The sequence below is a fragment of the Chenopodium album genome, chromosome 24, assembly GCF_948465745.1.
Source record: "Chenopodium album chromosome 24, dcCheAlbu1.1, whole genome shotgun sequence".
NCBI lineage: Eukaryota > Viridiplantae > Streptophyta > Magnoliopsida > Caryophyllales > Amaranthaceae > Chenopodium > Chenopodium album.
This window is the reverse complement of record NC_137857.1, coordinates 7,893,935-7,921,933: the sequence shown is the minus strand read 5'-3', so window position 1 is coordinate 7,921,933 and position 27,999 is coordinate 7,893,935. Positions and strand designations below refer to the sequence as shown.

At 35.3% G+C, this 27,999-nt stretch overlaps 5 protein-coding genes across 6 annotated transcripts; 2 read left to right on the top strand and 3 right to left on the bottom strand.

Moving 5' to 3' along the window:
• The first annotated feature begins 1,190 nt into the window (after positions 1–1,190).
• Positions 1,191–6,530, top strand: LOC145612043 (uncharacterized). Its single transcript, XM_081667421.1, has 6 exons — positions 1,191–2,832; positions 3,614–4,041; positions 4,208–4,369; positions 5,133–5,208; positions 5,299–5,454; positions 6,097–6,530. Exons 1-6 carry the CDS (start codon positions 1,330–1,332, stop codon positions 6,235–6,237), a joined length of 2,466 nt encoding a protein of 821 aa, XP_081523547.1. The 5' UTR covers positions 1,191–1,329; the 3' UTR covers positions 6,238–6,530.
• A 79-nt stretch (positions 6,531–6,609) lies between these two features.
• LOC145612044 (GCN5-related N-acetyltransferase 6, chloroplastic-like) lies at positions 6,610–9,255 on the bottom strand. 2 transcript variants are annotated; one of them, XM_081667422.1, is made up of 9 exons: positions 9,009–9,255; positions 8,595–8,805; positions 8,434–8,486; positions 7,962–7,998; positions 7,794–7,859; positions 7,571–7,675; positions 7,330–7,483; positions 7,109–7,185; positions 6,610–6,933 (listed from the first exon to the last, which is right to left on the bottom strand). In XM_081667422.1, exons 1-9 carry the CDS (start codon positions 9,113–9,115, stop codon positions 6,868–6,870), a joined length of 876 nt encoding a protein of 291 aa, XP_081523548.1. In that variant the 5' UTR covers positions 9,116–9,255; the 3' UTR covers positions 6,610–6,867. The 2 variants fall into 2 exon arrangements, 1 of the variants encoding a protein (XP_081523548.1); XR_014106518.1 differs by having other exon boundaries at positions 6,874–6,933; positions 7,285–7,483.
• Positions 9,256–12,149: 2,894 nt separating this feature from the next.
• Positions 12,150–12,788, bottom strand: LOC145610492 (uncharacterized). The gene has a single exon (XM_081665820.1). The coding sequence runs from the start codon at positions 12,786–12,788 to the stop codon at positions 12,150–12,152; it is 639 nt and encodes a 212-aa protein (XP_081521946.1).
• A 2,828-nt stretch (positions 12,789–15,616) lies between these two features.
• Positions 15,617–18,613, bottom strand: LOC145612428 (uncharacterized). Its single transcript, XM_081667801.1, has 5 exons — positions 18,431–18,613; positions 18,201–18,357; positions 16,468–16,620; positions 16,085–16,260; positions 15,617–15,973 (listed from the first exon to the last, which is right to left on the bottom strand). The coding sequence occupies exons 2-5, from the start codon at positions 18,339–18,341 to the stop codon at positions 15,865–15,867; spliced, it is 579 nt and encodes a 192-aa protein (XP_081523927.1). The 5' UTR covers positions 18,342–18,357; positions 18,431–18,613; the 3' UTR covers positions 15,617–15,864.
• Positions 18,614–19,170: 557 nt separating this feature from the next.
• LOC145611517 (uncharacterized) lies at positions 19,171–27,710 on the top strand. The gene is made up of 15 exons (XM_081666856.1): positions 19,171–19,959; positions 21,350–21,604; positions 21,711–21,835; positions 22,146–22,356; positions 22,577–22,702; positions 22,791–23,047; positions 23,823–23,930; positions 24,426–24,567; positions 24,648–24,810; positions 25,437–25,594; positions 25,936–26,259; positions 26,378–26,452; positions 26,608–26,680; positions 26,804–26,961; positions 27,371–27,710. The coding sequence occupies exons 1-15, from the start codon at positions 19,693–19,695 to the stop codon at positions 27,518–27,520; spliced, it is 2,592 nt and encodes an 863-aa protein (XP_081522982.1). The 5' UTR covers positions 19,171–19,692; the 3' UTR covers positions 27,521–27,710.
• The last annotated feature ends 289 nt before the right edge of the window (positions 27,711–27,999 follow it).

The following is a 27,999-nucleotide window of genomic DNA, read 5'->3' as shown; positions in this document are numbered from 1 at the left end:
CAAACAATTCATGATTCACCCAACCCAAGCATTCGAGAAACCCATCCGCTCCATTACCCTTTCCAGAAACACCCATTCCACCCGATCATAGGCCTTACTCTTATTCAACTTCATAGCAATGCTACCCTCCTTACCTTCCTCTCCGCGATTCATAAAGTGGAAAATCTCAAAAGCTACAAGCGCATTATCAGAGATGAGGCGTCCTGGGATAAACACACTCTACTCTGCATGTAAATAACTTGATTAACCATAAAACTTATTTTTGTAAAAATGTAAATTGAACACACAATTAAATAACATGAATTATGGTTTTTAAGATTTCAATGTATAACTTGAGGCTACAAGATCAACACCTTTTCATACGAGGTATATCAATATGTATTATATCCAAACTACATGCTCGTTGTAGTTTTTAGGGGTGTCCATTCAACTTTTGATTTAAGCCAAATCTAATACAATTCAAAATAAAATTCGATTTTCAATATTTTAGTGCAATTCGATCTGAATTTTCTCACTAAATCTAATTTGTTACAATCCAAACTAAAATATGTTGCAAATTTTAGAGGCTAATGTGATTATTTAAAAAAAAAAAATTCCAAAACTAGTTTTACATGATTCATGCAAGGTTTGAAAACATAATTTTAACTAATTAGTATAAACAATCTACATTTAAAAATATAATTTAGAGAGTGAGGGATAGCTCAAGTGGTTAGAGCCCCTCCCAATTCCAGGAGATCCTGAGATCGATTCTCAACCCCGCCCTTGTGGCTCTCTAAACACCAAAAAAAAAAATACATAATTTAATATTTTTGATTTTTGGTTCCATTCAAAGCAATCCAATTCGAAAAATTTTAATTCATTCCATTCCAATTTAAAATTCCGTATGTATTGAAATGACTATCAATTTTAATTACTAGAATTATAAACAAAAATAAAATTAAAAAAAAAAAAAAAACTCACACACAAAACAACATGAACCGTCCCTTACTTGGCGGGAAATAAAAAAAACTTGTAGAGGAAGACACCAACATACTTCCATTTACAACTCCACTCCAAAATCCCCCAACATTCCTAAGCCGTTTTCCGGTCATTCTTCCAAAACTGCCTTTCTCTCTCTTTTTCACTCCTCCCATTTTCTCTCTCCTCTCTTCCCAAATGCCGGTTCTTAGGTCCCGAAAAATCCCCCCATTTCCAAACCCTCAATCTTCCCCCAAAACCGAATTTAATGGGTTTATTGAACCCACTACTCCTTCCAAAACCATTCAATCTTTAGCAAATTCAACCAATTCTAGCCCTAATTCCGTCGATTTTGAGCCCAATTTGACTTCGATGTCGGCCCCACCTGTTCGTCGAAGTAATCGTCTCGCTTCGAAGCCGATATCCGAGGAGAATTCCCGGGGTTTGGGTTCTGATTACACCGCTAAGCGTCGGAGAAGGGAGAGTGTTGGTAAGACGATGCAATTTCATTTGGAGGATGATGAAGTTAAGGATGTGAATTGTTTTGATGGTTTAGGGTTGTGTTCTGTTGATGAGAATATTGTTAGGGTTTCTGATTGTGATTCGATTGTGGAAGAGTGTTTGAAGAAGTTGAAGAGGGAGGATTTTGATTGTTCTGAGGAAGAAAATGGGTGGACGAAAGTGGCGAAGAATTTGGGGGATGAGCGCGAAATCGGTTCTAGTAAAGAGGGAATGGAAAAGGGTATTTTGATTGAAGAAGGTGGTGGTTTTGAGAATGAGGGAAAGATGGAAGAAAATGGGTGTTTGAGTTTAAGGTCAGGGACGAAGGTGGTGAAGAATTTGTCGAATGAGGGCAAAAACGATACCGGTAAGGAGGGAAAGGGAAAGGACATTTTGATTGAAGAAGATGGTGATTGTGAGAATGAGGGAAAGATGGAGGGAAATTTGGCTTTTGATTTCATGTCAGCAATGGAAAAGTTCAAGAATGTATTGGAAGAGTGCGGTTACTTTACCGGAAAGGGAAAGGGAAAGGCTGTTTTGAATAAGGAGGATGATGATTTTGAGAATGGGGGATTGAAGAGCTCAAGAAGAAGGTTTAGTAGAGAAGAGAAGGGAAAAGGTGTAAGTTCAGGAAGGTTTAGTAGGGAGAAGGGGAAAGGTGTGAAGTCCGAAAGCGATTGCGAATTGGATGATAAAGAATTGGATTTAGCTGTTCAACTTTCTATGGTTGGTAGTGAGATGGAAGGTTTGGTGAATGAGATGGATGATGATGTTCATGAGAATGTAGTATTTGAGGAGCGTACTAAGAATTTGAGGGCTCAACATAAAGATATAGCAAGGCGAAATGCTTCGAGATATGCTTTTTTTAATGTTCGGGAAGAAGAAGAGAATAATGTGAATGATGATGATGATGATGATGATGATGAAATGGAAGCAGAAGAGCCAGTTGGGAATGTTGAAGATTGGCCTGGACCATTTTCAACTGCTATGAAAATTATAAGGGACAGAGAGAAGAACTCGAATCGTCAAGCACGTGATTCGAGTTCTGTTAAAGAAGGGTTTCCATTAGTATCTTGGACTCCTAGGAAAGAAAGGGAGCCTGAGTGCAGGAATCGAGAGGCCCCTTCATTGATAAGTTTGTGCTTGAATGTCCTTGCAGAGAATGTTGATGCAATCACATCTCTTGACAGTGTCCCAGATGCATTGAGGAACAAGCTTAGTCGGTTGCTTTGTGATTCTAGGAAGATGAATCCACATTTTCTTAGTCTTCTTCTTGATGGGTCTCCTTCAGAGATACGCCTTAGTGATTGTTCGTGGCTAAAAGAGCGCGCATTTGAGAAGTTGTTTGAAGCTTGTGACCTGAAAATCATGACGGTATAATGGATTGCTTTTTCTCGTGCATTCCTTTTGTTTTCAATGTATTGGTGAAATTGAAGTTAATTTTTGTAACTTAGTAGCTTGTATATCCTTAGTTCTTTTCCAAATGTGTGATTTGAGCTTAATCTGGACTTTATCATACATTCATACTGTTATTTTACCTGGTTATTACTTATGTTTGAACTTGTGCCATGGCCATAATATTAGAAGTTACGCTTTACCTGCTGGTTATAAGCATACTAATTGGTATCTGCGATCTCATGTTTCCTTCTCCTTGATGGTCTTGGTGAGATATTCCTAGTGTACTAGCTGCCTGTGCGTATATGTTTGGAAAAGTTGCTTTTTAGCTAGACCGCAAGCCCTTCTGTTGTGCAGCTTCATGTCAGGTGTCTAAATAGAGTTGTTTTGAATGATGATTTTATGTGTAAGTTGGAAAGTACTCCTGCTGAAGGAGGAATATGTAACAATTGGTTGGTGCCTATTTTCTTATTATTAATTGTAATACATGTACCTGAGGCATCCCGCAGTTGACTATGCTAGATTTGATTCTTAAAGCAATTGCATATTCATCTTTATTATCTGAGATGTTATTAACTTGGCCATTGGGAGTTAAGCAAACAACCTGGTTTCTGCTTGTAAATGAAAAGTAAATTTTTTTTAGTCGTGGTACACTCTACAATGGGAAGACAAGTAGCTTCGCAATCTTTCTTTCATTATCACATCTTTTTCCATTAAGCAAATATTGTAATGCTAATTATTATTTTCCATATAAAATTAGGTTTTACAACTTGACCTGTGCGGACATTGTGTATCTGACTCTTCGTTGCGCAAGGCCTTAGTACCAAAAGGATTGGAAGCATTGACAACTATTTCGTTGAAAGGTGGTTGCCGTATTTCAGATGCTGGCCTTGCCGCACTTGTATCATCAGCCCCTGCCCTGAGATCTATGAATCTCAGTCAATGCTCTCTTTTGACAGATGTTGGCATTGGCAGTATTGCTAATTCACTGGGGTTGATTTTGCAAGAATTATATCTTGATGATTGTGAGACTTTAGATGCAATGCGTATCCTTCCTAAACTTCAGCAGCTGAAAGCATTGGAAGTGTTGTCACTCAGGGGCATGGTCAGTGTTTCTGACAAATTTATAAAAAAATTATTTGAGGAAAACGGTCAAAACATGAAGGAGCTTATTTTGGCCAACTGTGTGTAAGTTTATTTTTTCTACCATACTATTTTTTTTTTTCTCTCATCTTCCTGTAATTGGATCAATATCTTCAGCTTGCTATGCTTTTCTTGTGGCAAGTTTTTTCCTCCATTGTGGTCTTTCAACTAATTAGCATGTCCTACTCACCACCTTCTTTCCTTTGTGCAGAAATTTGACCGATTCTTCTCTAAAGGTCATTGCCAATACGTGCTCTCAGTTACGTGTCCTCGATCTTAGCTATCTGGGGAAGTTGTCTGATATTGGCATGGCATATATTACAAATGGCTGTCGCAGTATTCAAGATTTGAAACTTTGTCGTTCTCCATTCAGGTAATTTTTGGTGCTTCAGTTTTTTTAATGCTTGACTCTGTTGCTATCTTACCAATTTTGTTGAGCTTTTAGTGTTATTTTTTCAAACAAAACTTATTTGTTCTCAGTTGTACTTCAGTTTAAACTATAAGAATGTATGTAGGAAATTATCTGGAGAGGCTTGAGTTTTATTTTATTTTTTGGTAGATCTGGGTAGGTGTATCAGGGTCTTGTGGAGAGTTGAGTTGTGGGATTGTTCAGGCTTTTCAAGGTCTTTCATTCTATTTTTGCTGCTTGTTTACTTTCAATGTTGGTGCATAAATTATGATTGATATGTGTGTTAATTGCTTATTCGTGATTCGCTCTCTCTCTATCTGTTGTATATGCACACTTGCCTTTGGCACAATCATAAGAGTAATGGATAGAGATGACAATCAAGAGAAAAGTGTGGTGTTGGAGAGAGAATTTATTTGCAAAGACCTGTGCAAATAATATTGGACAGTTGTTGAAGGCAAGTGTTGGAAAAATGTGGAGGGAGTAAATTTCTCGATTACCTTTATTTGGTTGGCTTGAACACAATATTCTTAATAGAATCTTAAGAGTCCTCAATTTAAACCCATGGATCCCCGATAGGAGGATCTCTAACAAGCACATTGCTTTTCTGATCACCAACTTTGTTAGCAGTGCCTTATAAATTTGTAGAATATCGAAGTCTGTGACTTATCTTCATTTGGGTTGATCCCAAGGGCAAAATCCCCTGATTACTGCATCCTTTCTGTGACAGTGATGATGCTATTGCTGCGTTCCTTGAAACCTCTGGAGAATCTTTGACAGAATTATCTCTTAATAACATCTCCAAGGTGATGCCCATTCTTTCTTTTGCACGTCGTTCTTGAGATATCTGAACGATCCATTTATATTATGGATTCTTAATATGTTTGTTTCTACAGGTTGGTCAGAATACCACCATTTCTCTTGCTAGGCGTTGCAAAAATCTCGAGAGCTTGGATCTCTCCTGGTGCCGTCTCCTTACAAACGAGGCACTGGGATTAATTGCTGATAGCTGCTCGTCTCTCAGGTTGCTCAAACTTTTTGGTTGCACACAGGTACAATAATCCTTGCCTGATTTCCTATTACCTTTGGTTACACCATATTATTATCAAAGCCAGGTGTGTGTTTGTACTGCTTTATGCGTGTGTTAGTGTGCTTGAATCTATAAATTTAGTGAGAATTTTTTAGGCACATGGCTTAGGCGACTTGCATACATATCAGTGAGCAATTTCTTTTGTTACTCTGTCCTCTAATGAGGCTGGCCACATTTGATTTGGGATCAAAAGAATTCAGCTGGAATGCTGTAACTATCCTTCTCTATGAGAGTATTCCATAATATGAGAGAGAGAGAGAGAGAGAGAGAGATAGAGATGGTAAATCTAGAAAATGGGTTCCAATAAGGTATTAGCTTTCAGGTTAAGTCCAAATAAGTTATGGAAAACACACTTTACTGAAGAAGATCAAGCTAAGTTATGGAACACACGCAGTATAAGAATTACCCCTAAGGTCCCAGCTCAAGGGGAACAGTAAGATTATATTTGCATTTCTGATATCTACAACAAAACAGATTTTAATTTTCTTTTGGGACTAGAATATACACTCTATCATCTGGTCTTTTTAGAAATATGAAGTAAGTTATGTGGTGTTCAAGTGTTAGTGATTGTCACTCTAATATCTCTATGATTTACTTTGGCCAGGTTACGGAGGTTTTTGTGAGCGGCCACTCAAACCAACATTTACATATTGTTGGGTTGAAGCTGACTCCAATATTGGAGCATATCAAGAGACCAGATTTCCAACAAGGACCATTGCATTATTCCACCTTTACTCCATATTGATTCTTGAATTTGGTGGCTTGCATCGCTTCATATAGGGCAACAATTCCCTGATAATATTTTTGTTTCAATCTAACTGTGAAATGGTTCAACCCATTATTATGGCAATTTTGTGACTTGTAATTGCCCTTACAACATTTTATTTTTGTACAGAGAAGTCAATAGCTAGACTAATGGTAGATTTTGTGATCAGAATACAGGGATCACATTTTAGCACATGGTGCTAATGTTTTTGTCAATTTCTTTGACAGTATAATGTTACCTCAGTAATATAGCAAGCAAATGCTTCCTTTTGTTCTTTTTGTTTTTGTAATCATTTCTGAATACTTTGAAACACTTTGACCTTTGTATCTACATTTATGCACAATAACAGCTTTGACCATCATTGGAGAGCGTATTTTCAATATATAAACATGCTGTAATTTTGCAATGGAGATTTCCTATGAGGCTATTGCAATTGGACAATCATTTTGCATAATGCAACAAATGCAGTTTTTTGTTGCAGTAAAATTTACATATGATGTAGTATATGTGCATGCGCCTTACTGGGAGCGCGGTTCCTGGTATGCTCGGGTGTAAGAAATACTTTGCAGTATGAATGTAGGAAATAATGCAGGAGAATGTCTGATTTCGTTACGTCTTGCAGCTAAGCAGGTACATCTGTTCCTCTACTAATTGCTGGCTTGCAACTTCTACAATCTGATGAAATGATGCAACAAATCGGTTGAGCTTTTCAACATGAACTTGTCATACTACCTCTATTTCATATTAATTGCACCTTTGGGTACTATTTGTGAGATAAAAAATATTCCAAAGTTGCAACCAATATGAAATGAAGGTAGTTTAACAATCTATTCAATTTCAATATTTTCACCTCAAAACCCAATCTCTGATACAGTTGCCGAGCTGGTGTGTTCTTTCTATGAACATGAACAAATATCATATCTGCACCTGTTACAAGTCGAAAAACAACATTCAACAAAGACATTAGAAATCAACTTTCTGAACCTAATCTTCAAGTTTTAAATAATAGCTAATTATCTGGATTACTTTGTTCTTTTCTTATCAAAATCTTCAATATTTATCAGGTGTTACCCTTTGATTTTGCAGATTCTATTGCAAACTTCAACATGTTGAGGGCAATCCCCTTACGCCGAGCTGATTTTGCAACGCATAAGTTTGCAAGATAACCGTATCTGCTTGCTTCCTTCTTCTCAATGCTGCAGAATAAAGGTGCCTGAACTCTTTCCTAGAATATAACTTCTTGTTTCTTAGAATTTTTTTCGTACGATTAACTTCTGGATGAATGTAAGAGTTTAAGGCTAATTTTTGTTACCCCAGGAAATGATTCTCCTTGCAGCAAGTATCTAATACTCAAATCCAAAGTTCCTACCACACTTTTGAGTATGGTATGTTTAACGTTATTGGCTTCCTTCTTTACCTGCATTGCAATAGAAGATTGTGAAATTATAATTGAATTATTATGACATATAAGATGATAGAAGATTCATCAAATTATCGATGTATAATTTAAATCTTTCATTGTAAGGAGTATATACCGCGATAATACATGTAGACTGTTGGCCTTGGTATCCTCTGCATCTTCTTTTTAAAGCATTGTATTCCTAGTTAAAATGATTATAAGAGGCATTAGTATTAGGACTAATTGTGATAAATTCTATTGTAAGGGGTAAATTCATTCATGGATTGAAAGTTGAAACATATACCTGGTCTGCGAATTTCCTTTTGTAGCTCTCAGCATATCTGATTTGTTGAAGACAATAATGTAAGTGTTAATCATTAGTTACATGGCTATATAACCGTGTGTAGTTTCAACTTTCATATATTATCTAATATTTGATCACAACATAAGAATGTTGGTTAAAGTCTAATAATTTCATAATCGTGATGATATGTTAATATGCATATTTGACGGTATGTTGGTGGCATTTTTGGGAATTTAAGTCTAAGGTCATGTTCGGCAAAATTAGTTGTATATGTTAACTTTTAGCTTTTGAGTTATAAACTAAAATTTTCACAATCTCGATTCTATTTTTACACTACCTAATAACTTAATTAAATAATTAACTTGCATATATATTATCGCGATATAAAATAAATTTGGATTTTATTAAGGTTTAATTTTTCTTATATACGAAGTATATATTCCACCTAACTAAAGAGTACAGTTAAATGTACCTTTCATTTGGTCGATCCTCCCAGTGACTTTCGGCACGAAGCCAGGCTGCTGTCTACCACAAATACAATTGGACAACCCAATTTATATAAATTCCAAAATATCTCATGTAATAATCTGGCTTACATCATTAATTCTTATACAATCAAAGTAATTAACATACCCAATATTCTTCATTAAGCTCTGCTTCTCTAGCTACAAACATCCCTAAACTTCTGCTTTCTTGGTTAATCTCTGTATCGAATTGCTGCATTTTCGTAAACTGAAGGTCTGATCTCTCTATCGTTGTATCGAAACCAGGAATAGCTGGCGAATTTGTTCGCCTTTTTACAACCTCTTCTTCCACTCCTAGAGAGGGTGTTGCTTGCATTTCCCTGATAAAACCATGATTTATGTTACATGTTACACTTAATGATGTATGATATATATTCTCTGTTATTAATATATGGTCTTTGACCTTGAAAATACATGTACGACTTTTATTATGGGACAGACGGAATATAGAATTTAGGTGTCAGGGGTTCGATTCTCATTTAGGTTCATTATAAGAAAGACTAAAGGATGATGTATAACTTACATTCTACAGATCATGTCGCGACGGGGTCTTCCACGGCATGGCTCGGTACATGTTGAGTAATACATGCAGAAGGCAGGTTGAGAGGATAAAGCAAGCTTTGAAAACATGTTGTGCAAAGTTTATGGATAAAATGAAACTTAAAGCTAAAAAAAATGGATTGAAAGATTGAAGTTTTAGTGGATTAGATGCATATTGAATACTTCTAAAGTTGTAATAAACTGCAGGAAAAATGCCAAAAAGAAGTAATGTGATGGAGGAAGAAATGGCAACGTTTTGAACTACAAGCCAATCAAGTTTAAGTGGAGTTATGTGGGACCCAAAAATGAGATTTTAATAGAAATGACCATAAGTTTTAGCTGGATTTGTAAATGGATTTTGTATGGGCATGTGGATTGGATGGCGGGGCAGTTAATACTTTCCCATCAATTCAAGAGAGAGAAATTATTGTCTTAATCTCATTTCCACTTGATTCAATTGAAGTGGAAGTTTCATGTGATCCTTTTGGTTGTGGCAATTATTTATGTTTATTTTTAATTCAATGATTATGGTTAAAGATATGGTTTAAGGATGGTTTTTTGAAGTATGTTAGGTGTGAGTTTATGAGGTTTTGATGGTATAAAGCGCTTAAAATTTATAGGCATTTTAATGTTAGAGATAGGGATAATAGGATGGAATAGAGAGATGGATATGGGGAGGGATAAGCGTATAATAAGTTTTTGCGCTCTTTAGTATGAATTGGGGATAAGATTGAAATAAGTGGCAAAGTTACATGACTACTCTTAATTACCATGCATTCCTTTTACATTAAGGGCGGTTTTGCCTTTTTAAACTTCCTTATCCCTTAATATACCACATCGCTGATCCTTCTTACGTGTTAAATTGTAGAGATAGATTGTGTTTCATTCCTATTTTTATCTCATTTTATTTATCTATAGTCCCTAAAAAAACACTGAATTTCATCTATCTCACCCCCTTTATATTTTTCTCTACCCTTACTCCACTAAACAAGCACCCTCTTATTGATTATTGAGGGGTATGTGATGAAGTTTAGATCATCAAGTAAGGTGTTTTGTGACATGTGAGCATAATGGGGTTTGTTGATGTGTTGCATGCTTGCATCTCACCACGGTTATTTAGAGATACAACTTGGTGCTCAAGATATGCGATTGAAAATTATAAGAGGGTGTGATGATGATTGATGATACATGATTATTGTCTTGTACTTAAATGATTTATAACTATATTTTTGATGCTTAGAGCCACAAGGGTAGGGGTGAGAATCAATCTTAAAATTTTCTGAAACCGAGAGGGAAGCTCTAACCATTTGAGCTATCTCTCACTCTCGTGATTTATACCTATATTGAAATTGTACTAAAATCTCCCTCAAGAAAAGACATTGAGAGGGGTTTGACCAAGTGAGTTTAATAATGTTGACCAAAATCTAAGAAAAGACATGATTATAATTAGTATATTGTTTCTAATCTTAAACTAATTGCGTGCTGAAAATCTGAAACATAAGTTGATATTTTCAGGTAGCAGCCATTGCCCACGGTATCTTATTCCCCTTACAATTTGCTAATTATTTTATTCGAAGTGGTATTAATCATTAATGTGATTGCTTTCACTATTATGCAACAATTATTGACTTCTTGACCTTTGACGCTCTCTTACTCTTATTTTTGTTTATGCTGTCAATGAGCTAGTCCATTTTCTCTATTTATGCATGTCCCTAATTGGGGCATGGGCTTGGAATGTTTGCTAGTCAATACTCCATCCGTTTTTTTTTTATTTTAATATGCATCACTTTGACAATTGCACTATTCATGTACCATGATTGACTTAATTTTTTCACCTCTAAAAAATAAATAAATATTATTATATAACTAGTGTGTACCCCGGGCGATGCCCCGAGTTGCTAGTTTGTGTACTTCTTGCTTTAATTTAACAATTATGTTCGACTATTTGTATATAGCTAGTGTTTGTAGTAGTTCCAGCGTTGCCTTGGATGTCACCTTTTTTTTTTACATCATATGTATTTTTATTTTAATCTTGTGAAAAGTATATGAATTATAGTACCTCTAATTTACTTAATAAATGAAAGGAATATTATAATATTATGTGAAACTTGAAACATTAATAATAGTTGGTTGAGATGGTAAAAGTATTACCTATATGTATTGGAGGTATAGGTTCGAATCTTGTTAAAAGCATATTTTATTTTGTTAAATGAAGTGGCTAGCTTTCATGACGCATATACTTTAGATGATGACGTGGCATTGTGACATAGGCACACATACTTTGAAGAGTGTCACGTGGAACGCCTTTTAATATATAGTATAGATATATCATTAGATTTTGTTTCAAAAAAAAAAAACATTAGATTTGTCATAATGTCTAGTTTCATAATATAATTTTGTCACAATTTTTACTAATGCAGAATTAAAGATATCAATAGTCAAAGTAACGTCTCGGCAAATGTGCCGATCAAACTGATGTATATATATAAAAAAAACAGAGGGAGTAATATACAATTTACAAAAGAATGTGGCAAATACAAATTCTTATATGTGGCTGGCCACACGGTATGACCTAACATCATGAGGATTACTTTGTTAGTGTTATAGGGGTTACTCATTCAGTTTTACAAGGGTTAGTTCATCAGTGTTATAGGGATTACTTAGAGATAACTTGGTGAGCATTACAGGGGTTATCAGGTCAGTGTTATAGAGGTTATCAGGGGCTTGGAATGTTGGGTATACCTAAGCCATAATTTAGAGTGTTTGTGGCCAATTTCACCTTGAATTTATGGATTGCTAAGCGGATAAAAAAAACATTACAACTAATTTGAAATGAAGGAATGGTATATCGATTAGATTAAAATATTAAAAAAGAAATATATTAATCAACTACGTACCCTACGTACTTGCAACTAAGTTCTACGTAAGTAGGACTTGACAAAGTATTGTTACCTTGGAAGGTATAATATGTCATTCATGTCAATCTACTCAAAGAGAGAATAGAACATTTTACTTTAGAGCAGACGAGATTACTAGTAGTAATACATTCATAATTCAAACCGAAATTAAAGTGCAAATAAAATAACTAATTACACATCATAAACCTTAATCAAATCAAACCATCTTATCCTTCAAAATCATTTTTAACCCACTTTTCACCAAATTTACTCTTCACCTTCTCATCCAACTCCTTAGCCTTGTCCTCGGATACCTTAGCCACCCCATTCGCCACCGATTCCTCATCGATTCCAGCTATCCTCCTACTCCGCTTCCTCGACGTCTTCTCCCTCTCCTCCTCTAACCCTTGATACTCCCTCACCCAACACCTATGAATAACACAACTCACCACCAAAACCACAACTTGCAACACAAACATAACCATCAAAATCCCACATTCCAACCTCACCAACACCTTTGCCTCTCTAGGATCCCTTGGTGAATCGAGCATCGATAGGCTCGTTTTCTCCTTCATAAACAAGGCCATGAAGCTAAGCACTTGGCTAGCAAGCGAGGCGAGTAGGAAGGAAATGTATGTCACAAAACACAAGTGAGTAAGGCGAGAGTATAACCCGAGAAAAGAGGATAAAAGAGAAATAGAAGAAGATATAAGAAGAGCATAGCCTAAGGAAGTAGGGGGTGTTTTAAGGAGAAGTATAGGAGCAAGTGAAGCAGTAGAAAGTATGAATAAGATCAAGTTTAAGCATGAAAGTAAAAGATTTGGAAAAGAAAATGAATTTCTTAGCTTAGAACTTGATGCTGCCATTTTTTCTTGTAAATTTTTTTGAAAAGAAATTAAATGGTTTAAGTTGATTATGAATGTTGTAAGTTTTGAATTGTTTTTATAAGAATTTGGGGAAATTTTATTTGCCGTTGAAGATGTAACGGATATGTATTTTAGGGACCCATGCATGTAATGGACTTTGTGTAACGTTCATCAACTCCATTTTGGTCTAGAGTTTGAAATGTCATTAGGAATTTTAAACTGTTTGAGATAGCATTATAGATTATTTAATTTAAATATGTGATGTGTATTTACGTGGCTTTTTGTAAGAATTTTTTGTTTATGGAGTAATTAATTTATGAATCGAGAGTTGTACCTTGTTTAAATTTAACCATCAATCAATACTTTATAGGAAAAATTAAAAATAATAATCCCAACTTTGTCTAATTTATGTAGAATAATCCCAACTTTCGATTATACTAGAATAATCCGAACTTTGGGGTTTTTTTTTTTTTTCTTCAATCCCAAATACCGGTTACCGGTTGAATGGGTTAATTTTTTTTTTTTTTATTAAAATGACATGTGTCACAATTTAATTGGTTACAAAAATATATAAAAAAAAAACAAAATTTAAAAATAAAATAAAATAAAATAACCCACCATCAACCAGACAACCACCCACCCTAGCTCACCGGAGCCCCAAACCCCACCACTACCCTCTCCCTCTTTCACCGGAAATTCGACCGAAACCTGCCCCAACCTTCCCTCACCCCGGAAAACACCATCTCCACCCCCTATCTGACTTCCCTCATCCCGAAACCCCTAACCCCAGCCCTACCCTTTGTTGGCTTCCCTTCTTCCATCGCCAACCACCACAGCCTCGCCAAACACCACAGTTACGAACCCCAGCCGCAGCCACCGACCTCGAAACTACCAAAATCGGTCACGAAACTCACTTTAAACCCTTCCCCTAATCCCGAAAATACCTAACCCACCTTCGAATTTGCGATTTGGGTTTCGGTGGCTGCGATTTTGGGTTTTAGGTGGCTGCGTTTAGGGGTTTTGGTGGCTTCAACCTTGGGGTTTCGGTGAGGAAGGTGTTTCGGGGAGGGGGAAAAACGGCGACGTAATGGGTAGGGGATAGCGGCGGTTCGGCGAGGGGATAGGAGATGGTCTAGCTGTGGTGGTGGAGGTAAGGGTGCACGGTGGGGGAAGGGGAAGGGGGACGGTGTGGGGGGGGGGAGGTTGGCTGGGTTTTCAAGTTTTTTGTTTTGTTTTTTGTTTTGTTTTTTTTTTTTTTTTTTAATTAAAAAAAAAGAAAAAATTGACCAATCAGGGCTTGACCACGTGTCAAGTGACCTGATATAGTAGGTCATTGACTTTTGTTGACCGGTTAGGGATTGAAGAAAAGAAAACCCCCAAAAGTTCGGATTATTCCAGTATAATCAAAAGTTGGGATTATTCTACATAAATTAGACAGTTGGGATTATTATTTCTAATTTTTCCTACTTTATATACCAAAAGACACACCAGCAATGACACGTGTCATCTCCTGGTGTGTCTTTAGTTATTTTTTTTTTCATTTTTCTAAAAATAATTTTAATTAAGGAAACAAATCATTTACAAAAATCACATTTTTTTTGGTACATATTCCCTATTGACATGTAATAATTATTATATTTAAAATAAAAGATTTATTCACAAATATTTCTAAAAAAAAATTGGGCAATATATACCAAAAATAAATATTTTTAAATAATAAGTGACCTATTTTACAATAAAAAAATATTGCTTGGATTTTTTTGCCTACTTTGTTTTAGTTGTGTATTGGAAGCTACAATTAAAATTGCAAATATCAAATTAACATATATCACATACTTTTATTGTTTCTTGACTAATTTATAATTATAATATTTCTCAATCAATAATATATAACTATATATAAAGATCATCGTGCATGACACGGGATCTAACCTAGTTCTGATTCTAATTCCGAGTATTTGAAATCTATTTTATCCTAATGTCCTATATGTACGTGATGCACGTACCACACCATCGATCATCAATTTATAGTACTTCCTCATCTTAGTGATGACATGAATATTACTGTGTACTTCCTCATCTTTATACCCAATTATTTCCTCTGATGCATTTCCCTCGTGAGTAGGGGTTCCTAATTTGTTTTTCTTTATCCTAATGAGCATACACTATGGCAGTATGTTTACAAGTAAGGGTGTCTACTGTTTGGGTCAAATTAAAAGTCGAATGCAATCCAAACCAAATTAGTAATTCAAATCGGATCGGGTTTATAAATGAATTTTTGAATCAAATCAGATTGAAAGAATTTGGATCCATAATAATCCAACAAATTGAATCTTATAATGGGGCTTGGACCTAGTAAAGTAAAAGCCCAATTGAGATTGCGGGCCTACTAAAAAGGACTGAGGAGCTTCAAGATGGACAATGAAAGTATTCATCATTTTGATGTGCCAACCAGTAACATCTAACATAGTAACATGTACAAATAGATAGAATAACTCCCAGAAAATACAAGAGAGGAAATTTCGAAGCAAGATTATAGGACATTGACTGCAGGTGATCATTCACATATGCCATTCAGGCGATTCGGCTGTACAACTAACGACGTGACTAAAACAGATAGATTAAGACGAGCTAACCACATATTTTCTTTTACCACAACGATATGTTCTGCTTTTCCAGTACTTGCACAGTTTCACTTAATTCAGGAGAGTAAGAACGAAAATTGATTGCTTATATTAGTTCATGCACAGCCAGCACAAACTAGCCGGCTGTTGGAAATTCTCAAAAGTGAAAACAGCATGTCATCTACTATGAGACTAGTTTATTTAGTGAATGTGAAGCCTATGGCCCTATGCTGTGACGGAGTTGTCTGAACTTGGAACAAATTGTCAAGAACGTGAACCAGCTTAAATTATAGGTCTAATTAATACTTGTTTTGCTTATTTCTCAACAAATAAAAAACAGACTAAATCTCAAGAAAAAACTGGGGGAAAAGCGAAGGATGAAAATAAAGCTGTACAAGTACAGAACTATGAATACAAGACAGCAGGATTTTCATACTGCCCTGACATTTCCCTCAGGGATATTGTTCATTTCCATGTGTGAAGATAGCCTCAACTCTGTCAAGTGATGCTTCCAGGCGTCCTGAGTTCATGTTGAATAATGGTTCTCCCGTGCCTAGAGCACTATGAAAACACACCAAGAGATTAATTCAAGACCAAAAGTAACAACAGTGCAAACAAACCACCTCAATAATGCATTCATTATTGGAATAATGCAGAATATTATAGACTCACCCGGTAATTTCCGGAAGAACATAATCAGCCCTCCAGCCAAACCGGAAATCCACACCCTCACACAATCCAAGTGATGTTTTATTCCGAATGCGAGATATATTGTCTCCTCCCAAACATGAAGTAAGCTTCCATTTCCACCCGATAGCACCTAATGAGAAGTTATGACCTATGCCTACCTGCACAATATGAGTCACAACATAAGACTCATGATGCTTAAGGTCTAACAAAGATGAAGATATGCCGAGAGGAAGGAAATTAAACCTGCAAATAACTGATGCTTAAGGTCTAATAAAAGATAGATATCTGCTGAGCAAAAGTAAAACATGAAGATTTCTGACGCTTAAGGTTTAAAAAAATTATTCTCAGAAGAAAGAAAATTAAACCTGAAGATTAAGGAATTTTGTTATGGGAATCTTCTTAGAAAGAACGCGCACATCTTGATGTATGGGCTCATATATGAACTTCCATTTTCTCTCGTTGGACAAAGGCTTTAGTACAAGCTTTGTCTGGAAATCATTGATTGGTGAATTATAAAACTGCATCAAAATATCAGTGCATTAGCCATGTGCTTTTTCGGATGAGTTACAATTCTATTCCCCTTCCTCACCAGAAAATAATATAGAAAGGAGAAAAATTTCTAGATCTTCTACTGCCCACAAAGAACAATTTTGATTGTATTTCTATCCATAATCCTGGCATCCATCAAACTCTAATTTACAAAGATTGACCATCAAGGTGGTAAATTCCGACCTACTAACTCAGCTGCCATGCCTTGTTCCACAGATACACTTCCCAAGAAAAGCATAAACTAGTACTACATTTCATGCAGGAAACACACACTACGCAAAACACTGATTGTTCTGCATTAACTAGTAACTGTAGTAATCCTAAGTCCTAAGACCTGGTGAATTCCTACTTAATACTAGTACAATGGTATATTATATGGCTATATGGCCTCAAATTGCATACATTTCAAAAATGATACTTGCAGCATCAACAGTCCATAAACAACCCCGTTTAAATGTCAAGTCAAGAACAACCCACTAATAGTAAAAAGTTATTATTTCGAGAACTGAAGAACGACCATCCCCATAATTGGTATGAAGAAATTTCAGGATTTGAAATGGTATCACAAAAGAGCTTGTTATAGGCTGCATAGTTCAAGGGGTATGGTGATAGTTTCCTTACTTGAGTTGAGGCCATGTGGTATATGATTAATTTGATTTCATCCACTTGTTACCCTCCCTTACTTAAAAGGACATATTCTATTCACTTTATTTTCACTTCATCGGGAAAAATAAGTTTAGGTAAGATAAATTAGGAAAAATAAGCTCACATAAGAAAAGTTTAGGAAAAATAAGTTAAGATAAAACTTAATAAGGGTGACCTAAATTAATTTACAACTATATTAAGTTTACATAAGTGAAATGTAGGTGAATAAAATGCACCCATATGACCATACCATGTCTCTTCCTCTTCCTCTCACAACTTCCATTCCAATCCATTGTAAAAACATCCAATCCATACAAAAATAATGGTTGTCATTACCCTGCTCTCATTCATTTCCTTTATTAAATTTCATTCCATTCCGTTTACTCTAACCACATCAACTACAGCCTACACTTCGATGATGTGATCCGGGTGGTCCCCAAATCGGTTGAGACTACTGGAGAGACCGAGAGATACTCGAAAATCCACAATGAGCTAAACCATTGCATAGAGCAAAGATAATTCAACAACTTCAGCCTTGATGATCAAAATTCCAAAGCTTTGATAATCAAAATTCCAAAAGAGACAATTAATCTACAGTCTAAAAACGCATTACAGTATTACACAATACACATCCCAATGCCTATCAAAGAACATTGCATAATTCAACCTCATACAATGACACCCACAACCACAAAATCATGCCAATCTAAACCAACCACATCAATTTCAATTACCATTTCATTCATAAAATCAGCATCTTTATGAATGTATAATTTAAACCCAACAATTAAATTACCACGAAAATTAAAAAGGATTAAACTTTCAATTTAAAAGCATATATAAATTCAACATATAAAATTAGGTGAATTGAAATAAACCCCATGAAAAAAGAGAGTAAAAATACCTCTAAATTAACACCAAGTCTAAAGCCTTCATATTCTTTGCGAAATTTGACAAATAATTCAGAGGGAATCAAGTTTATGTTGTAAAGTTCATCCCATGAAGCTGGTTCTTCGACAATTGCAGCAGGCGGATTTGTATCCATTTTCAAACGAATTACCCTGAATTCAAGAACATAATGTAATTGAAACCAACCATATTGAATTGTAAAGATAAAAATGTAAAATTGTTCACCTTTTTATCACCAATTTGAAGTAGGAAGCAGGAGAGTGTTAGATGGGAAACTAAAACTCCATTATCTTCTTCTCGTTTTTGTTGCGGTTGTGTGAACTGTGAATGAACCGACTCGATAAATTGTCTGAGGCCTGAGGGGTGGGAACTCAGAGTCGAGCTCTGGGACAGTGGGACTCTCTAGGATGTGTTTTTTTGGTGTAACAATAAAGCCATGGTTAACCCCCCTCCCGAGCCACGCACAAAGTTAGAGATGTCGATTCTGATGTTCGGATCAAGTTTAGTAAGGTTGGGTGGGTTAGATTAATGTTTATAGTTGAGTCATGCTAAATAATTGTGTTTGAAATTTTTATTTATTTATTTATTTATTTATTAAGGTCGGATGTGGTTTTGACACCTCTACACATGGTAACAAGTATCGAGTGGCGAGTTTTGACGAGACATGAGTTAGAGTGCGTTATAGTTATTTGATGTTAGCTTATCTCATTTAAGTGCTTGTTGAGAGTGAGGGATAACTCAAGTGGTTAAAGCTATCCTCCCATTTCCATGTTCACCTGAGATCGATTTTCATCACTATGATATGAGCTATAAATATAGCTCAAGCCTCAAGGATAATGCAAAATTCCATTTCTCTTCTTCCTTTTCCTCCGTTTCTCTCTATCCAAACATAAAAGAAAAATAAAGACTTTGAAGAGGCAATTGGTAAAAACAAACCAACAACCTTGCTTGTGCTACAATTTTGAAGATAAAACTCCTTAACAAAGGGTAGACTATGTCACTATAATATGAACTATAAATATATTCGGTTTATTTTGTTCGTTTGTTATGAGAGCAATTTTTAAATCACGAACTCACAATAGTTGGTGTCCACAATGAATTCAACTAATTAAAATTACCTATAAAAACATTTTGAATATCACTACCTTAAAAATAAATATAATTAATAAAAATAATTTTATTAAATAATAAGCGTTGAAACTTGAAAACATGATGCACAAATCCTACAATCATAACCAACAAATGGGTGAGAGCGAGGCATAACTCAGATGGCGAGAGCACCCTTCCAATTCTAAGAGATCTTGAAATCGATTGGAAAAAAAAAAACCAAGGTTGGGCTTAACCCACTTCACCCTTTGAGTGCAAAACCTCAACTCCATTTTGAACTCAAGAATACTCTAAAACCTTCTATCTCATACTTCTCTCTTTACTTATTCACTGAACTAGCGCCGGGCGCCGGCATTTAGCACAAAAACAAGCTACCAAAAATGGTGGAAATAAAAAACTACAATGATTTCCTGCAAGTTCATAGCATGCTATTAGCCGCAACTGGGTTGCCGCAATCGCTTTACCCTCAACTCTTTCGCAAGCTATCTTCTGAAACTTTTGACGGCGGTGAGTTCTTTCAGATTGAGCCTTCTGAAGATGGTCGCCAAAGAAAGCTTATTCAAACCTCTGATTTCATGCCCAAAAACTCCAATGTCTTTCTTGTTGATCATGCTTGGACTTTCCGCCTTTCTGATGCCCCCAAACAGGTCTTTTTCTATCTTCCTCTGTCTCAATTTTCTCTGTTTGGATATGGGTATTTGTGGGTTTTTTTTGTTTAGTTCTTTTAGTTTTGTGTAAATTAAATAGTGCGCGAAAGGCAATGATGTAGACGATATTTGATCCGTAGTTATAGAGTATTTGTTAAGTAGTTAGCATTATTGGGTAAGTGCATTTTTTATAAAAGAATGGGAATTGGTGATTGTTAGTGTACTTTAATTTGAATGTTGATATTGGGTTGTTGCAATTTTTATGTCAGAAACTGGGTTTAAATTTTGAGGAAATGGGGTTGTCAATAAGAATTTAATTTTGTAGTTAGCTGGAATTCTGGAAGGATTGATTTTTTGTCAGGAATTTTAAAAGTTTCCAATTTTTTGGAAGTTGAATGATTTTTTTCTTCTGTTAATTAAAAATAAGAGCTTACTTTCAAGAATTTATATGACTGTAATGGTGTTAGATTGAAATGAACAATGATATTCCATGATTTCGGGTTGATCAAGCTCGTTTCTCTTATGATCTGCTATTTGCTTGGCAGAATCGTGTGTTTATTGAACATGTTAGCAAGACGAAAACAGCTTGTTCGTACTTATATACTTGTATACTGTTTAGTTAGCTAGTTTTCAACCTGTCAACCAGTTGGTGCTCTGCAGTTGAGCTTTCATTGACAAGTAAATACTAATAAGCATCGGAAGCTCAACACGTAAAGCTCATTTGTAGCCATTATGGGCCTGTCAAAGTCCTTGTATATATGCACACTTTTAAGAGTGATGAACTAAGATCATGCTCTCTTCATCTGATATTTGCTGAGCTTAAATTAATTATGTTGAACTTAATTGTTTTTAAAAAACTGATCTGAATATTTTCTTAAGGTGGAGAGAATAGACCTAACTCTTGAACTTTCTACAGATGTTTATAGTGTTTCAGATTATTTGTAAAACGATTGACTTTACTACAAATCCAAGCCATATATATATATATATATATATATATCATAATTTGAGATTCTTTAAACATTATTTGTATCAATAATTACATATCTAGTTTTGACCGATGGATCAATATGTGAGCATGTTTGAATCTCCTGGCTGCTAGAAACAAGAAGCTTTTCTCCCTATATAAAGAATTATCCTATCCCGCAAGCGTTCCCTAAAAAAAAAAAAAAAAAAAAAAAAAAAAAAAAATCCTAAAATAAATCTTTATTATTTATTTATATTGGGTAAATAAAAGGCCAGCACACTATATTCATGTTTAAGAATAAATTTTTTCATTGTTGCTTGTACTAGTGAACTCTAATGAAGATCAGATGCGTGTACGTGAGGTATTACACATATTTACTATCGTTTGAACTTGATTGTTTATATTGCATATTGGTTGTTGCAGCTTGAGGAAGTGCCAGGTTTGGTTGAAAGAATGGCCTCTTTGATGTGTGTTGATGCTGATTGCCAAGAAGACGGTGGAGATGGCAATGAAGATTTGGATGATAAAGATGGAAAAATGACTGCAGAAGAAATATTGGAAATCGAAATTTGTAGAGCAAAAGAGTCGGGTAATGACGGGGTTCAGTGGCTGGAGCTAGAGGAGCTCAATATAGACGATGCCAATCTTTTGGCCTTGGATTTACCTACTAAATGTCCGGTTGTGCTTGCACTTCTACCTCTATATCTTTATGTACCTTTTTGATTAACCATCTTCAAATTATGCTTTGTTAGCTTCTAATAGACTATCTTTGTTGCTGATGCAGAATCTAGTTGCTCTTAGTCTACTTGGGAACAAGATAGAAAAGGTGGAAACTGTTCTGGAAGAAATTTCAAAATTGAAAAACCTACGTGCCCTCTGGCTAAATGATAACCCTGTTCTGAAGAATTGGTGAGTTTGTCTTATTACTCATGCCGGTTGAATATAGATGATTTTAAGGACTTTTCTCAAAAAAATTAATTAATCAAGTTACTATCCCTATCTGTAAGTAGAATTAGATAAAGATAATAGTTGACGTTAATAAGTGATTAGTACATCAGAGTAAAGTTGGAGTTTTGTCACTTGTTTGGAACATTGAGTAAGACTTTAAGATAAAAGTACAACACTTAATTTCTCTGGTGGGAGTCTAATGTTAGTTAGTTCATTACCAAACTTTCTGTTGCTACAATCACTTCATTTAATATGAGATTTGGTGTACCAGTGTTAGCAACATGGAGGAAGCTCTTCTTCAGGCATTCCCAAACTTAGAGATTTTCAATTCACACTTTACATGTAATTATGGTGAGTGGGCATTAGGATTCTGTGGAGAAATTTATGGGAAGGATAACCCTGGGAATGACGGTGAAGAACAACTGCAGAACATTACCTCTCTGGACCTTTCAGATAGATGCTTCCACAATCTAAACAATAAGGTTGTAATAGTTTTTAATTGATTGTTTTGTTTTTTTTCCATAGCTATTTGTACATTTGTGTATACTGTAATTATCATCATTATTATATGTATATCTATCATAGGGTTGATAGGTGATACTACAATTTTTATACACAAATATTGTGTATGCTTTAAGTACTCATACACAATTGCATAGGTTTATTGCTCTGATACCTAATCTATTGATTTCCACCGTTCAGGCATTCTCACCTTTAAAACTTCCTCATCTTTCACACTTGAATATTCGTGGAAATCCAATAGAAGAAAATTCTGTCCCTGAGTTGCTGGAAATCTTAAAGAAGTTTCCTTCACTAAATTCTTTGGAGGTAAACCACCCTCCCAAAAAGTTTTGCAGACTACATTGATGCTTTGCTGGATTCTTGAATGTTATAAAGCCATAAAGGTGTTTTTCAGGTTGATATACCAGGCCCCCTTGGAGAAAGTGCGCTAGAGATACTCGATTCTCTTCCTAATCTCTTTTTACTTAATGGTACCAAAGCAACAAAGATCTTTGACATGGATAAGCATGTGGTCGACTCGGTTTTGCAGCCACGTCTTCCTGAGTGGAATCCTGATGACCCCCTTGCAGATCGTGTACTCAATGCTATGTGGTTGTATTTAATGACTTACAGACTTGCAGATGAGGAAAAGATTGATGAAACCTCTGTATGGTAGGTCACTCCCCCCATCTGTTTACGATTTGTTTACTTCATACAGTATTATTTTATTGTCTTCAGTGCTGACTGCCTTAAAGAGCAACTCAGTAAGAGTGCCATCTATTCCTGCGAAGTGCTTGTGCATAGAGTGTAGAAGTCAGTGCCTGACCTGCAAAATCTGTTAATATGGTTTAGGTAAACACAAAATGCTGTATGATACCAAGAATCTAGGTTGCTCTTGGTCATTGGTACTTCCTTTCTCCTGATTAGTTAATGATGCATACCTCTTAACCTCCTCCCTCCTGGTGTGGGATGTTAGGAGTTGCTACATCAACAACCAATTCTGTTTGGTATATATGCAATTTGGTAGATGCCTTTTGCTGCCACTAGGACTTGCTATACTCATGCCTGAGCACAAACCTTACCTTTATGCAAGACTTTTACTTAGCCTGTGTATGCTTACTAAGGCCCTCTTTAATTCATCTAATTTCAAGACCTTGTCGCTTATTTTCAGACTAGAACAAATCATAACCAAAACTTTCTTAAGTATCACAGTACTATTTTATGACTTGTAAAATAAAACTCTTCTTAATTTATATTATACTCGTAATATCAATTCTAAAAATTATGATCGAATAACAGCACTAAAAAAAATGAATTCAAATTAGATTTGAAAACAATAAGTTCATAGTAGATCAGAAAATATATTGAATCAGATCATATTAGTAATATTCAGCTTTCTCATGCACTCTGCAGGAAGTGACTACTTGTCTCTGAATTTGTCTTTTAGGTATGTGATGGATGAACTGGGTTCAGCTCTGCGACACAGTGATGTGCCAAATTTTCAAGTTGCACCATTTCTATACATGCGTGATGGAAATTTATCATCAGCTGTCAGGTTTGTTTCCTGAGAATTTTTCTTTATGATCCTCTTACATATATAGAGAGATATGGAGTATTTTATTACTTTGTTTAAGAATAGGTTTAGCATTTCTCTTTTGAAGGTCAAACTTAAAAAATCTTATTAATTATAGTCTACTGGGTTCTCAATCCTCTCATTCAATGCATCTCAATATGTTTATTATTTATTTATTTTCATTTTTTTTTAATAATTTATACCAATTCACAATTGTCAAAATAATACATTGGCGACCATGTAAAAAAAAATGGTGCAACTATTTTGAATGAGGAAGTTAGTAAGGCAAATATAGTTGCTATTATGTATTTATGTTGCCTTAGAAGGCCATTTTGAATCCTTTTCACCAGCTGTGGAGAAGCATAAACTAAACATGCCTTTAAACAAACTTTTACTTTCTTCATCGGTTGGTTTTACTAGTGAAAGTCTCTGTTATCCATGCATGTTACTGCCTCTAATCCAACTTTCAATTCTCAGCTTCTCTATTTTGTGGCCAACCCAAGATGTTGAGAAAGGAGATGACTGCACACGTGACTTTCTATTAGGTATAGGAGAGGATAAACAACGGTCTGCAAGACTGACTGCTTGGTTCCACACACCAAAGAATTATTTCATCAAAGTATGTTTTAAGTATGGGTTTGGTGAATTATGTGCTTTAAGAAATTGCAAATTTGTTAAAATATTCAATGTTTTGGCCAGGGATATGAGAAATATCATCAAAAGTTGCAATCGAAACGCTTTACACCGCCTTCTATGGGATCAGTGAAACCTTCAAGTCTGCTCTGTAATAAAAAACCTTTACGAGTATATACTGATATACCCCATGTACAGGACTTTTTGACTCGTCCTGAATTTGCAATCAGTAAGTGTTGCCTTTTCCATATAGTTTATTCTCGTAGCTCTGTTTCAAAATTTCCTTTGAAAATATCTGTCCCACATTAATATTCCTGATTACAAATGGTTTTGAGATGTGTCGTGTGTCAAATTGGATTCTGGTATTAGAAATTTGATGCCAGTGATGGTCATTATAATCCTCATGGTTGATGACTTTAGGTCATTTTAATTTTGTTTGGCAAAACTTTGAGGTCAGTCAGCTCTCAGATTGGTGTTCGGTAGTAGCTGCTGGCGGCCTGGCGCTGTCTTCTTTTGCTTGCATCTTATCTCCTACAATTTGTTCCCTGTGTATACTTTAACTGGCTATATAGATTCAAGTATTAAATTGAGTAATATATCATAATTTGTTCAAAATGTAAACGACCATACTTATAGCTGATAGAAATCACCTACAATTGTTGTTACATGAGTATGTTAATAATCCTATATGGTACACCAAGGCCCTTGAACAACTAAAAAATATTAGTAATTTTGTTTTTCCATGCATCCAGGTTGCAGTTGCCATACCGTACAAGTGTGCAAGTGCTTGGTATAAAATGTCTTTTGCATAGTTTGCATCTGTTTTTGAAGTTGAATTTTTTGTGTAATATGCAGCTAATGAACCAAAGGAAGCAGATATTCTGTGGACCAGCATGCAGGTGGATGAGGAGACTAGAAAGGCTGTTGGAATAAGAGATGATCAATACATAAACCAATTTCCTCATGAAGCTTGTCTTGTTATGAAACATCATTTGGCAGAAACTATGCAAGAGGTCAGGTTTTTGCCATCTTCTTTACTTAGCACCCAAAAAGCAACATTGCCTACTAATTTTTGCTCTCTAGTAATCTCTCCGTCCTTCAAAATATTTTACATTTGAGTTTGGCACAACTAATTGTATGTGAATAAAATATTTGAGATGGTATGGTGGGGAAAGAGGAAGACTTTACTTAAAATGGAAGTGTAAAGGAAATGCACTATTTTTATTAAGAGACTGTTGCAGTAGCTTTCTAATCCAATATTCAATATACAAAATTTTAAATCTGATCCATCTTTCCTGTTAAATCTCTGGCAGTTATCCATAGTATCAGCATTAACTTTGATCTTATCTGACAGGCACATGGAACTCCTGAGTGGTTGCAGCCTACATATGATTTAGAAAGTCATTTGACTGAGCTAATCGGAGATTACTATGTACGTGAGAGAGAAGGTCTTGATAATTTATGGATACTGAAACCTTGGAATATGGCTCGAACTATAGATACAACAATCACGAGTAATTTAACTGCAATAATTCGTCTAATGGAGACTGGTCCAAAGATATGCCAGAAGTATATTGAACATCCATCTTTGTTCAAAGGGAAGAAGTTCGATCTTCGCTACATTGTTCTTGTTCGCAGTATTAATCCTCTGGATATATACCTTGCTGATGTCTTTTGGGTATGCTCTTTGAAAATCTTTCGATGAATATTCTTAAGGAACTGTGTTACATGAAACATGATAGTAGGTGTTTACAATTTGCTTATCAGCATCTCATTTTTGCTCTTTCTTTTCCCAGGTAAGGCTATCAAATAATGCATATTCTTTGGATAAGCGAAGCTTATATGAGTATGAGACCCATTTTACAGTTATGGTATGTTCTGATGACAACCCTTTTCTGTTTATTTTCCTTGGCTTGAAAGAGTGGAGCACAAGAGCTGAGGAAGTTCAAAGTAGATAAAAAAAAAAAGGCTTTTAATTTGTATTAGTTGTATTGAGAAACTCTAAATTTTTGTATCATTGTTGCAGAACTATCGCGGCGGGGTATTAAATCATCTACAAACAAGAGAGTTTGTGAAAGAGTTTGAGCAGGAGCACCAAGGTCTGTGATCTTAGGCTCCTAGCCATGTCAAATATTGGCTTTACTTTTCTTATAAGTGAGATCTCAGCTAAAGTAATTTCCATTGAGCCAACTTTAATCAAAAAATATTTTTATTTATCGCAGTAAAATGGTCAGATATCCATCTAAGATTTAGAAAGATGATCCGGTCTGTCTTTGAGGCGGCAGTTGCTGTGCATCCAGAGATGCAAAGTCCAAAATCCAGGGCAATCTATGGTGTAGATGTCATGCTTGATTCTTCTTTCTGTCCTAAGCTATTGGAGGTATGTAGAACAGCGGTCATTGACAATTTGTGTGTTTCCTTCTAATCAATGTCCGAGTGTACAATGTTGAATCTTCTTTCTTGATTCTTCTTTCTGTCCTAAGCATGCTTGCGGAAAACTTTTCAAGAATGTCCGAGTGTACAATGTTGAATCAATAGGATCTTGTTACTAGTTCTACATGGTTATTTTGTGTCACTAATACCAATACATCAGTTTTTCATCTGTAGAAGAAATAGTACCCTGATTAATAAACATAACCAGAGAAGATGACATAGTTTTTTTTTAATAACAAGCATGTTTTACGACTAGGTGACCTGTTGTAGTGTAAAATTGTAAATTATGATATTCATAAAATATTTTCATAGTTGACATTTGGTGAACTCTTACAGTTTGTTCCCACTTTTCGCAGGTGACCTATTGCCCTGACTGCTCAAGAGCATGCACATACGACATGGAGCCTGTGTTTAGTGAGGGAGCAGAATTCAAGGGTCGTGACTTCTTCAACAACGTATTTGGTTGTCTCTTTTTGAATGAAACAACCAATGTAACACCATTGTAATGACTAATGAGGTGTTCTTGCTGGACTTCATAATAGAATAATAGTTGTCCACTGAATTTTGTAGCTTGTATGCTGTATCTGATTGCTCTTGGAATACGAGTACTGTTTCTTTGTATTGGTTCATGATTTCTGGAAAGCATATTCAAAGTCTCAAATGAGAACCATATTAGTATATTACATCCTTTCCTATGATCGCTAGAAGTCCTAATATATGAAATCATAATATGTAGAATTGTGAGAGTATAAATGTATAATTCACCTACTTACAATTGATGTTTTGTAATGAAACTCTCTGTTTTCTTAAAATCAAAGCACTAATTTATGTGGTTGATATTAAAAAAAAGTTTGGAATTCTCTTATGGAGTAATTAATGTTTACTCTTGTATATGTATATAATTTTTCCATTTTCATTTTTTCATGGGAATTAAAGATTTTAGAACTTACATAATTTGTAGTATTTGTAATTTTTGTTGGAATAG

Excerpts from the sequence above, each read along its gene's own strand:
- LOC145612044 (XM_081667422.1), bottom strand. The coding sequence starts at position 9,115 with ATGTTTTCAAAGCTTGCTTTATCCTCTCAACCTGCCTTCTGCATGTAT. Across the intron at positions 7,860-7,961 it reads AAAGGAAATTCGCAGACCAG|GAATACAATGCTTTAAAAAG; the intron begins GTATATGTTTCA and ends CATTTTAACTAG. Across the intron at positions 7,186-7,329 it reads AGAATCTGCAAAATCAAAGG|GTGCAGATATGATATTTGTT; the intron begins GTAACACCTGAT and ends GACTTGTAACAG.
- LOC145612043 (XM_081667421.1), top strand. The coding sequence starts at position 1,330 with ATGTCGGCCCCACCTGTTCGTCGAAGTAATCGTCTCGCTTCGAAGCCG. Across the intron at positions 2,833-3,613 it reads GTGACCTGAAAATCATGACG|GTTTTACAACTTGACCTGTG; the intron begins GTATAATGGATT and ends ATATAAAATTAG. Across the intron at positions 5,455-6,096 it reads AACTTTTTGGTTGCACACAG|GTTACGGAGGTTTTTGTGAG; the intron begins GTACAATAATCC and ends TACTTTGGCCAG.
- LOC145610492 (XM_081665820.1), bottom strand. The coding sequence starts at position 12,788 with ATGGCAGCATCAAGTTCTAAGCTAAGAAATTCATTTTCTTTTCCAAAT.
- LOC145611517 (XM_081666856.1), top strand. The coding sequence starts at position 19,693 with ATGGTGGAAATAAAAAACTACAATGATTTCCTGCAAGTTCATAGCATG. Across the intron at positions 21,605-21,710 it reads ATTTACCTACTAAATGTCCG|AATCTAGTTGCTCTTAGTCT; the intron begins GTTGTGCTTGCA and ends TTGCTGATGCAG. Across the intron at positions 26,260-26,377 it reads ACCTTGCTGATGTCTTTTGG|GTAAGGCTATCAAATAATGC; the intron begins GTATGCTCTTTG and ends TTCTTTTCCCAG.
- LOC145612428 (XM_081667801.1), bottom strand. The coding sequence starts at position 18,341 with ATGGATACAAATCCGCCTGCTGCAATTGTCGAAGAACCAGCTTCATGG. Across the intron at positions 16,621-18,200 it reads GACTTGGTGTTAATTTAGAG|TTTTATAATTCACCAATCAA; the intron begins GTATTTTTACTC and ends ATTTTGATGCAG. Across the intron at positions 15,974-16,084 it reads GTTCTTCCGGAAATTACCGG|TGCTCTAGGCACGGGAGAAC; the intron begins GTGAGTCTATAA and ends GTGTTTTCATAG.